Source organism: Nematolebias whitei, chromosome 3 (assembly GCF_014905685.2).
Source record: "Nematolebias whitei isolate Nwh7 chromosome 3, NemWhi1, whole genome shotgun sequence".
NCBI lineage: Eukaryota > Metazoa > Chordata > Actinopteri > Cyprinodontiformes > Rivulidae > Nematolebias > Nematolebias whitei.
The window spans coordinates 26,823,718-26,836,320 of NC_056500.1; the positions used below are offsets into that span (position 1 = coordinate 26,823,718).

The 12,603-nt window shown below is 43.2% G+C and overlaps 1 protein-coding gene across 1 annotated transcript in view; it reads left to right on the forward strand.

Annotated features, from left to right (window-relative positions):
- Nucleotides 1-5,231: 5,231 nt before the first annotated feature.
- LOC119430698 (cadherin-2) overlaps nucleotides 5,232-12,603 on the forward strand; it is a 69,661-nt gene continuing 62,289 nt past the window's right edge. Inside the window, exon 1 of the mRNA XM_037698165.1 lies at nucleotides 5,232-5,386. Within this exon, the coding sequence (XP_037554093.1) occupies nucleotides 5,348-5,386 (39 nt within the window). The 5' untranslated portion in view covers nucleotides 5,232-5,347. The remainder of the gene's footprint in view (nucleotides 5,387-12,603) is intronic.

Genomic DNA, 12,603 nt, shown 5'->3' on the forward strand with positions numbered 1-12,603 from the left:
ACTAATAAGAACTATTATTACGTCTGTCATGGATCTTATCATATTCCCTGGATTACATGAACTCACCTCTCGCTGTCTTCATCAGATCCTCCCATCCCTGGTTTGTCCATCCCCATGTAAATAAATCTACCGTGATTACCATTTTATCTTTGTCTTCATTGTGCCTCTTCAGTTTCAGTGCTCTGAACTCTGGGTTAAAATATTTGTTAAAAACCACAGAACCATCCATTGGTTTTGATGCAATTTTAGGAAAGTTATCATTAAATATACATCTACAACTAATTAACTTTTGGAATCAATCCAGTTTAAGATGGAAACCACAAGACATCAAAATTAGTTTTAAAAATACTATTAATCAGATATTGATATCATAGAGTCAGAGAGAGAGAGTCAGAGAGTTTCTTTATTGTCATTCGCACCTTATGTGGTACATGTGGTGGAGCGAAATTATGTACACAGGGTCCCAGTTACATCCAACAATAAAATGTAAAAGAAAAACAGTAATAACATCTAAGATATGAACTAAGAAAAACATCAACTAAATATACACTAAGGACTCCTAACATAAAACATTACGTTGAACATCAGCACAACAGACATGAACATGAGTCTGTGTGAGCAGATGAACATGCATGAACACATCAACATTGAAACAGATCAGCAGCAACATGATGTGATTTTTTTTTCACAGTGATTATTCTAGTTAAAGATTCATGAGTCTAACAGCTTCAGGGTAGAAGCTGTTCCTCAGTCTAGTGGTTCTACACTTAATGCTCCTCAACCTCCTTCCTGAGGGGAGTGGGGCAAAAAGTGTGTGTGCTGGGTGAGTAGGGTCCTTCATGATGCAGGTGACCCTCTTCTTGCGTCTAGAGGTGTAGATGCCTGTGATGGTGACTCCAACAGTCTTCTGTGCAGCCTTCACTACTCTCTGCAAAGCTTTTCTTTCTGCAGCTGTGCAGCCTCCATGCCACACATTGATGCTGGAGCACAGAATGCTCTCCACTGCACACCTGTAAAAGGAGGTGAGGACTGAGCTTCCCAGACCAGCTCGTCTCAGCCGTCTGAGGAAGTAGAGTCTCTGATGAGCTTTCTTGATCAGGCTGGTGGTGTTGTTGCTCCAGCTGAGGTTGTCATTCATGTGTACACCCAAGTACTTGTAGCTAGAGACCACTTCCACCGCAGATCCTCTTATGTTCAGGGGGGTGTAGATGTTTTTGTTCCTTCTGAAGTCCACAATCCTCTCCTTTGTCTTCTTCACATTGATGTGAAGGTTGTTCTCTTTGCACCAGCTCTCCCGGTGTTCCACCTCTTGTTTGTAGCTGGACTCATCATTGTTTGTGATGCATCCCACCACGTTGTATCATCTGCAAACTTTACAATGTGACAGCCTGGATGGGTAGCTGCACAATCATACGTGAGCAGAATTAACAGGAGGGGGCTCAACACACATCCCTGAGGAGAGCCAGTGCTGAGGGTTATGGTGGAGGAGGAGAAGTTGTGGATCCTCACTAACCGTGGTCTGTTTGTTAGGAAGTCTAGTACCCAGTTGCAAATGGAGGGGCTTAGTTCTAGTGTGGATAGTTTGTCCATCAGGGTTTGGGGGATCATGGTGTTGAAGGCAGATGTGAAGTCCACAAAGAGCATACGGACATAAGAGGTTTTCTGCTCCAGGTGGTTGAGCGCAGTGTGGACCACAGAGGAGAAGGCATCCTCTGTTGATCGGTTCTCACGGTATGCATACTGATGAGGGTCCTCGTTGATGTTTGTTTTGATGTGAGTCATGACCAGTTTTTCTAAGCATTTAGCGACTATCGGGGTGAGGGCCACTGGCCGATAGTCATTCAGACCAGTCACTGTAGAGCTTTTTGGGACTGGGATGATGGTGGCAGTCTTCAGGCAGGTGGGAACTGTCTCCAGGGTAAGTGAGGTGTTAAAGATGTCTGCCAGCACTTCGCAGAGCTGATCAGCACATTCTTTCAACACTTTTCCAGGGATGTTGTCTGGGCCAGTTGCTTTGTGCAGATTAATCCCCCTGAAAGTACTCCTTACTTCAGCTGAGGTCACGCTGAGATGCTCTTCATCCGGTGGTGAGGTGAGTCTGGTGCTGGGTGGTCTGTTTGGGTCTTCAAAGCGTGCATAGAACTTGTTGAGGGCATCAGGCAGAGATGGGTCTTTGAGGCATTGTTCACTCCTTCCTTTATAATCTGTTATGCACTTAATGCCCCTCCACATGCTCCGAGGGTCTTGTGAGATGAATTGACCCTCAATCCTCTCTGCATATGTGGCCTTGGCCTTCTTAATACCAGCAACCAGCTCTTTCCTTGCCCTACTCAGCTCCTCTGAATTTCCAGACCTGAAGGCAGTGTTCCTGGCTTCCAGCAGGGTGCGCACCTTTGCATTTAGCCAAGGTTTTCTGTTTGGGTAGCTTTTGACATATCTGATGGTGGAGACTGTGTCAGTACATGTACTAATGTAACCCAGAACTGAGGATGTGTATTGGTCCAGATCAAGCGATCCTCCATTTTCAGCAGCTTCTCTGACAATTATATAATAATGATATAATAAATTATATAATTTGAGTCATGGTAGTTGAACGTCATCTCCAACACTTTGTGAGTGTGACATTTCACAACAGTTTTGTTCAAGGTTTGACTTAAACTGATGCAAGCAATGTTTTCATAGATTAATATAAGAGCTCTTAATTTAAAACTCCAGAAAAAATAAACAAAATGTACACATAAACAAACAAAAACAATAATAATAATTGAAGTTAGGTTAGCTCAGATGTTAGTCGTAGTGTGGTTTACACTTGTCTCTCTTATAGTTCCTTTTTTAAAACTTAAATACCATAGAGAAGATGAGCCTGTGGTCGGAAGGTCACTGGTTCAAACTCCTGGACCAACAACATCAAAATGTGGATGGAAAAGGTGAAGCTTTCTGCTCCACTCATTGGGCTGTGGTAGCTCGGTGGTTGTGGCTGTGTCAACAAAGGGCATCTAGCATAAAATCAATTGGCATGTCTTTATGCAAGTTAGTTCACTGAGGTGATCCCTGAGTAAGGGAGCAGCCAAAAGAAGAAAAAAAATCATATATATAAATGTACACACACACACACACACACACACACACACACACACATATATATATATATACATATATACATACGTATATAGTTATGTCAGGCTACAACAGTTTACTACAAAAGCCTGTGGACAATGTACAATTGAGTTCAGTTATGAATGCTAAGCCTTTATGCTTAATATCCGTTGTATTTAATATAATTTAGCATATAATATAATAATTTAATATAATTTATTATTCTTTAATTTTAGCAGCATAGTGGCACAGTTGTTAGAGATGTTGTCTCACAACGAGAAGGTTGCCAGATCGAATCCCAGCCGGAGACCTTCTGGGTGGAGTTTGCATGTTCTCTCTCTGGTTTCCTCCCACAGACCAAAAACATGGATCTTAAACTGACTGGTAACTCTAAATTGTCCCTGGATGTGAGTGAGAGAGTGAATGGTTGTTTGTCTCTGTGTGGCCCTCGCACAGCAATGTCCATATCAGCACCAGCGACCCCCGTGACCTGGAAAGAAAGAAGCGGGTAAAGATAATGGATGTATTTAATAATTTATTTGCACAAGATGCAGCACAGCTCAGAGTTTTTCTGTTGCTGGCAGGATGACTTCAGGGTGCAGAGACAGACATTAAAAAGTGAGCAGAGAGCAGAAAGTAAAAGCTGTGGTTAGATGAACAGAAAGCGGAGCCTCGGAGGGGCTTTGGAAGGATGTTGGAGAATGAGGGGCTAAGTGAGTGAAGGCTGAGACAATGGAAAGGACAGATGAGATGGGGATGTTTCAGAAAATGAAAAATGAAGCAGGGGAGAGATGGATAGGGGGAGGAGGAGGTGGTGAGGGATGTACAGTAGGAGGACAGATGAATGCAGTGATCAGTGCTGGGCTGCAACCTCACTTAGCAACCAGGGGGAAAGAAACATCCCTTTCAGCTCCTGGCTGCGCCTTGGACCATTACACACTCTGACTCTCCATACAGCTGATTTCTGCTTCACATCACAACACACTTTCAGTCTGTAGCTACTAGAGGTACTGATGTTTTTTTTTCTCAATTTGTGTTCATGTTGTTGTCCTTCAAAATATCTCATCAAATCACTGACCTGGATTTCATGAAATGTTCAGAAATAACCATTTCACTCTTGGTCACCTCAATTCAAGATGGCTGCCGTAACTAATCAATGTTAGCCTACACAACAATGGCTATACCTTAGTCAGTGTTACAAACGTTAAGCTCAAATAATGTGTGGTAGTATCTGAGAGTCGTTCACAACATATACACCAAGTGCTAACATTTCGTGCATGGTTTTACGACACACACTTGCAGATTACAGACCATTACTTTTGTATCAGTTAAAAAATTGAGCCAGGGTGACTTTAAATCCATAATTGAAGCCTGTGTCTGTCATGTTGTGTTGGTAAGGAAGCACTGTGGCTCCAACAGCTCCAAGGTAACAAGATCTACTTTGCTCAGCGCAGGCTGGTCCTGCAGAGTCAACTGTTCTGTAATCCTTTTTGCCATTTTCACTTGTAAGCAACATTAATGAAACAGTGAAGCAATGAACAAACAACAAAATACATTACAGAAAGTTTTAGAGAACTTTTTTATTAAAATAATTTTAAAATAGTTAAATAACGATTTTTTAAAAACCTCCATATCCCACAACCGGCCAACTCCTTTGACCAAAAACGATGCCATTTTGAAGCTACCACTGTGTGTGTTTTTTTTTTAAATTGCTATACAATTTTTTTTTTTTTATTTGACAAAAACTGCATTCTGATAATTTGTAAACTAAAAGCTCGTGAGGAGCTTAAATGAAAACAAAAAGATTTTATATATATATATATATATATATATATATATATAAAGAAATATTAAAAATAGTATTTTAAAGCAGTTAAGTGAGGTGGGGGGAGGGTTTTGCATAAGGAACATGTATTGTCATAAACTTAAAGGACCGTTCTGTCTTGTGTTTAAACTTTATAAAGCATCAGTGTGAATAATGCAGAGTCAGCAGTTCATGAACGTTTTGGACCCTGAAGGACCCGGGCGGCTCCAGGTGCAGCAGTACCAGGTGGTGCCGATAGAGGGAGGTAGAGAGGCGCAGAGGGGGCCGGGGTTGGAGACAGTTCTACGCCGGTTGGGGAGCCTCTGGTGCGGGGGAGAGAAAGGAGTCACACACCGAGCGAGGAGGGCTGCTGGGAGCAGGGCGGCGGGCTCATGCGGGGCTTCACTCGGATTTAAACAGTCCAAGGAGGGATCCTGACGGAACCAAATGGATCTTCTTTGGGCCTGGATGTTGATGGCGGCGGAGGTAAATATTGACCGTCATCCTGCAGCGAGAGAGAAGGATGGAGCGTGCGTGTGCGTGTGTCTGACGAGTAAAGGGTGGAGAAAAGGCACATACGTGTCCCGCTAATGTGCGGTAAAATGCAGACAAGGTGCGTTCAGTGCGTGACGGGCTGAGACGATTCGTGCACGCCGACCCAATCAGGACAGGAGGTTTTCAAACATCCAGCCCTCCGTCCGTCCATCGGTCCATCCATGTTCTGGACTTGTGGTGGCTTCGACCCCCCCCCCCCCCCCGTGGGTCTTCCTGTGGCCCGGTCCGGGCTCGGTGAAGCTCCCACCGGGATCGAACCAGCAGCATGTGGGTTCCAGCAGCAGAGCCTGTTCAGAACCTCTGCTGTCCGGTTCCGCTTCAACATAAACATGTCTGACATCATGTTCCTGATGATGAAAGGCTTGTTTCACGGATTAGCCACTTATTACCCGGCCGTGGCCGAAGGGTGTTTCCAGAGACTGTTGTGTTAGCAAAATATCTCACTAGAAACTCGGTCATCACTGGATGAACATCTACCACTCCTGGAATCGGCCCAGTTCAAGATGGCCACCACAGAACATGGCTGTAATTCATATGGAGCTGAAATCTGGGATGGTAGTAGCTGAGAGTCATCCCCAACACGGAGTTCAAACACAAACTGAGCAAGAGCTGCTTTTAAATCTTCACTACTGAGTCAACAGTGTCTGCTGTGTTAGCAAAATATCTCAGGAGCCACAGGATGAATTTTTAAAATGTATACAACTCTGGGCAGCGCAGTGGCTCAGCGGGTAGAGATGTTGCCTCTCAGCGAGAAGGTCGTCAGATCAAATCCTGGCTGGGGGGTCTTTCTGGGTGGAGTTTGCATGTTCTCTCCGTGAATGCATGAGTTTCCTCCCACAGACCAATAACATGCATGTTAGTCTGATTGGTAACTCTAAATTGTCCCTATAGGGTGAGAGAGAGTGAATGGTTGTTTGTCTCGTGTCCCTGTGATGGACTGGAGACCTGTCCACAGTGTCCCCTGCCTCTCGCACAATGACTGCTGGATATGGGCACCAGTGTCACCCCTGACCTGAAAAGGAAAGATGGATGGATGGATGGATGATGGATGGATGGATGGATGGATGGATGGATGGATGGATGGATGGATGGATGATGGATGGATGGATGGATGGCATACAACTCAAAAATGTTGAAATCGTGCTGAATGTGGAAGTTTTGATTTATTTGACAACATGAAAACGGTTCAAACGCCATGAGTTTTACAGACACGGGGTTAAAACCAGTTCTGCTTACAGACAGAGACAGAGGGAACCTCAGCGTGGAGAATCAAACCTGCACGCTGTTGTACCAGACCGCTTCAGATCAGACCAGGTCCCAGGCATGTGCAAAAATCAATGACAGGGGTCAAAGGTCACCTGAAGGCGGTAGTCAGCACTCCCAGTTGATCCAGGAGGGTGATTAATCTGGTTTTGATGCAGCCTCCTGCTGTCTCCAGCTGCTGCTTTTATCTGTCTGTTAGCAAAATATCTCATGAAGACAGACTTTAACAGCAGAAAGTAATTATTATGTAATCAGTGTTTTATAACACAGAAAATGCTTTAACTGCCTCTGTTTTACAGATGTGGAGGTAAAACTTGATCTAGCTGAGAGACATCCCCATCACAGACTCTGAGGGTGACGTCCTGCAATAGAAGGAACATATATTTTTATTTTAATATATTTACGTTTCAACTCTGACTTCAAACATAAGGCAATTTGTCTCAAAGTCTGGGGTGATCGGCGGCAGGTGGTAAGCATTCCTCCAAAGGGAATATTCGACTTTTATTTGTAATTTATCTCTAATAAGCCAGAGTTTAATGGGGTTTCAAAATGAGTGACAATGTAAACTTTAACAAAATAAAAACTTTTGAAAAGATTTCAGAAAATCTCGTTTTTAGACACAACAAAGTTTAAACGAACTGGACTGATTTTTATGAACGGTGCAGATTTTTTTAAATAAATGGGACAAATTATTTATAAAAGGGGCAGATTTTTATAAACAGGTCTGATTTTTATAATTGGGGCTAGAGCTGGGCAATATGGACCAAAATTAATGTCTTGATATTTTTAAGATGAAGTGGCGATGTCAGAGTCAGAGAGATTTATTTGTCATTCGCATCTCATGTGGTACATGTGGTGGAACGCGATTATGTACACAGGGTCCCAGTTACATCCAACAATACATCCATCCATCCATTTTCTTTACCCGCTTGTTCCATTTTGGGTCACGGGGGTCGCCGGTGCCCATGTCCAGCAATCACTGTGCGAGGGGCGGGGTACACCCTGGACGGGTCGCAAGTCCATCACAGGGCCACATAGAGACAAACAAGACAAACAACACTTCACTCTCTCACTCACACCTAGGGACAATTTAGAGTTCCCAATCAGCCTAACATGCATGTTTTTGGTCTGTGGGAGGAAACCGGAGTACCCGGAGAAAACCCACGCATGCACGGAGAGAACATGCAAACTCCACCCAGAAGGCACCTGGACCGGGGTTTGAACCAGGGACCTGCTCGCTGAGAGGCAGCAGCTCTACCAGCTGCGCCACCGTGCTGCCCTCCAACAATACAATGTAAAATAAAAACAGTAATAAGATCTAAGATATGAACTAAGAAAAACATCAGCTAAATAATACACTAAGCACTAATAGCAAAAACAATGCGTCGAACAGCGCACGAACATGAGTCTGTGTGAGCAGATGAGCACGCATGAACACAGCAACATGAAACAGATCAGCAGCAACATGAAACAGATCAGCAGCAACATGAAACAGATCAGCAGCAACATGATGTGATTCTTCACAATGATTATTCTGGTTAGAGATTCGTGAGTCTAACAGTTTCAGGGTAGAAGCTGTTCCTCAGTCTAGTGGTTCTACACTTAATGTTCTTTAACCTCCTGCCTGAGGGAAGTGGGGCAAAAAGTGTGTGTGCTGGGTGAGTGGGGTCCTTCATGGTGCAGATGTCCCTCTTCCTGCATCTAGAGGTGTAGATGTCTCTGATGGTGGGGAGACTGATATACGATATATATATCAATTGTTTTTCCTCCATAAAGTAATAAAAACTATATTTCTGAGTCAAAGTGTAGTTCCAGTTGTCACACAGGCACCTTTATTAACAAACTTTATTTTTGTAACTTTACAAAATAAATGTCTCTAAAATTGGCAGCATGGTGGCGCAACTGGTAGAGCTGCTGCCTCTCAGCGAGCAGGTCCCTGGTTCAAACCCCGGTCCAGGGGCCTTTCTGGGTGGAGTTTGCATGTTCTCTCCGTGCATGCGTGGGTTTTCTCCGGGTACTCCAGTTTCCTCCCACAGACCAAAAACATGCATGTTAGGCTGATTGGTAACTCTAAATTGTCCCTAGGTGTGAGTGAGAGAGTGAATGGTTGTTTGTCTCGTTTGTCTCGTTGTGGCCCTGTGATGGACTTGCGACCCGTCCAGGGTGTACCCCGCCCCTCGCACAGTGATTGCTGGACATGGGCACCAGCGACCCCCGTGACTCAAAAAGTGGAATAAGCGGGTAAAGAAAATGGATGGATGGATGGATGGATGTCTCTAAATTTTTTTTTTTCCCCTGCATAACAAAACCAAAAACACAGCTGTGCACTTAAAATTTAAACTCAGCACACACAGAGCAAACATAATGAAAGGCTGACATGCTGTATTAACAAAGCTGTTAGAAAGCCCACATTGTTGTGTAGTTGGCTTGTTTACTGAGCTAGGTTCTGTTTGGTTATGGCTTGTTTCTTTATGAATTTCATGGTTCCTATGTTCTTGAATGCACCGTGGCTGTTCCGATGCTAGTGAACAAATTGCTCTGTGTAAAGTGACGTGTGCCGTGCGTTGGAGATTTTTCTCTCCTGACACCGCTGGAGCCTTGCTGTTTGAGCTTCTGGTTGCACTTTACTGGTTACTGCTGTGTGTAAATACCAGAAGAAACACAGTAAATAAATCACCGTAAAGCCCTATTCACACAAGATTAGTTTTCCCTAAGAACCACATGTAATTAATAAATTACTCCCAACGTCTGCTTTTTATGTGGCGTGTTCCCACGGGATAACCAAAGCCTGAGATTTATCTGAAATTTATGGACATTTTCTGGATATGATGTTGATGCGCTACGTTGTCACAACTGGGCTGGTCCATATAATGTGTTTACTGTGCGGTCCGGGACGGTCTCAGGCTTTGATGTGGTTTTACGAATCAGCACAAAGAAAACTAAAGAATGCACAATATAAAATTGTGTTAATCTACCTTGTACTTGTTGAGGAGGAGGCAGGTCCAACCGGCCGGTTTAAGTGGTTAAGCTCAGATGGACAGCTGTCACTGGCTGTGCACATGAGCAGCCACACATCCGCTGACCCGCCGGTTGAAATGGACTTGCGACCTGTCCAGGGTGTCCCCTGCCTCTCGCACAGTGATGGCTGGACATGGACACCAGCGACTCCTGCTACCCGAAAAGGAAAAAGTGGGTAAATATAATGGATGGATGGATGGATGGATGGATGTCAGCTGATCATGCGTGCGTCTCCGCACCTGCTGTCATCTGTGGTGACGGAAGTAGCAGCATAAAAGCCGAAGCGAGCAGTGCATTCATTTGAAATTGCCTTGTTCTATATTTTTCCAAATGATTTTGTTTAAACAAAAACCCAAAAATGCCTCATTACGTGTCAGATCCCGCCCATTTCTATCCAAATCACAGAGATGCCTATTCACATTAGATTAATATTATCACAGGACCTCGGAGTTCAGCAAAATATAGTAGGTAATTTGAGGGGGAATTTTTACTTTCCAAATTACTGACATGGCCGATTTGCACGGGATTAACAACACAGACAATCTTCGTAATTATTACAAATAGCATGTGGTCCCTAGGTAAAACTAATCCCGTTCGAATAGGGCTTAAACTGGATATTTGTCTCAGGGTTTTTTTAATGAGAAGACAACCTCATACATGGGAGCCGAGATGGTGTAGAGGCAGGGCAGCCGGCTTGGGACCCGAAAGTCCCAGGTTCGATCCCCAGTCACTGCACATCACGTGACGTCTCTGGGCAGCACGTCTCATCCCCAAAATGTCCCCCGGGCGCTTTCAATAGCTGCCCACTGCACCACCTGGTGGTGGATGGGTTAAATGCAGAGACTAATTTCGCCATTGTATGGAAACATACAGTGCTGACATTGTGATGACATTATTATTATACCTTGTTGCTGTAAACCAGTTAATTTCCTGGGGAACGCCAAACCTCTCCTTTGTAGCAGCTACCCAGTCATTTTCACACCTATCAGGAATTTACATCCATGTCACCAGAGTGTCTCCACTGAGTCAACAAAGACCGATATCTGCATATGCATCTAGCTTGTTCACAGTGGGAGCTGCAGCAGCACACATTTTACACAGCAGGAGGTGGGGGAGTGGGTGGGGGGCTGGGTTTGTATTCAGTGAGGGAGAAGAGGAGGGGCCGCATGAAGGCGCAGACAGGAGAAACACTAGCAAATTTTTAAGTACTGTATAATTATAACTACGTAGAGTATGAGACTATATCGTTTTATATCTATATAGTCTCATTTTATATTGCATATGAAATTATTTCGATATTTAAAAAATATCGAGATATTGCCCAGCTCTAATTGGGGCATATTGTTTATAATCATGACAGATTGTTTATGAACAGGGCAGCTTGTGTATAAATAGGCATAATGTTGTATAAACAGGGCAGATTTTTATAAACTTGGCATATTTTAATAAACGGGGCATATTTTTCATAAATAGGGCTGATTTTTATAAACGTATCAGATTATTGAATGAACAGGGCAGCTTTTTCAAAAATGTGGCATAAACAGGGCAAATTCTTTGTAAATGGGGCCGATTTTTGTTAGCGGGGTTGATGTTTTATATATGTATATATATATAAATGGGGCTGATTGATTTTAACCATAGCAGATTGTTTATAAACGGTGCCGATTTTTTTAAACAGGTCAGATTGTTTATAAACATGCAAAATTTTTATAAAAGGGGTAGATTCTTTTTTTTAAATAAACTGGACCACATTTTAACAATGTGGCCATTTTAAACATAGCAGACTTTTATAAACAGGGCACATTTAATTTAAACGATGCAGATTTAAAAAAAACACGTCATATTATGTTTTAAACAGGACAGATTATTTCATAAACAAGGCAGACTGTTTATAAATGGGGCATATTTTTATAAATGAGACAGAATTTTATAAATTTTCATTCATTCAACCTTTATTTAAACAGATGAATCACATTGAGCCTAAAAGACTCATTTACAAGTGAGACCTGTTTGGACAGACAAAAAAGTGGTAAAATGGACACATGTAGGAGTTGGGAGGCGAAAAAATTCCTATCAGACTTTTTTTTTTCCTGCCTGAGAGAAAAAAAAACCCCTCAAATATTAAAAAAACACCTTGCACAAACAAACACATAGTGTCATAGACATTCTGCAGAGGGGGAGCCGAGAGCGGTGAGCATGTTCATAGACGCTCTCCAGGTCACTGTAAGAGTTCTGATAAGGATGGCATAATCAGCCATTGTCCTCCGGTGAGATCCATAAACATTCTCGAGGGATGTCCAGGAATGACCAAGAATAACGTCTATGAGAATCCAAGAGTCCTGAAATGATGACACAAGTTTATTCAGCTGGTTTCATCTGGTTATCAGTTGGAAATTCCTCAGGGAGGGGGTGGTGAGCGTCTGATCACGTTCTCCAGGCGAATTCAGATAAGATGACCTTCAAGCCAGCCAAGGGAGCCAAATTCAGATAAACACACAGTTGTCTTGGGGACAGGCAGAACTTAATGACATCTATCTTGAGTCTATGTTGGTCCACTCGGTTCCGAAATGTCCAAAATACATGATCACATCGATGGAACGTGACTGAGTAAAATCCCCAAGATCTGATCCATTCTGCCCAAAGCATTTGAGTCTGGGTACTCGAGGCACGAACCAAACCATCATAAAGGCAAGCAGCGTGATCAGGTCCAAATTTGCTGCCGACGACTTTCTTGATCGATTGATAAAACCAGCAACCAGCCAAATCCAAAAAGTAGGAACCAGTTATCGAAAATCCAATTAAATATGCATCCTTACAATCCACAAATGGCAGCAGAGATAGACATTCATCAAGTCTTCCAAGTCGAT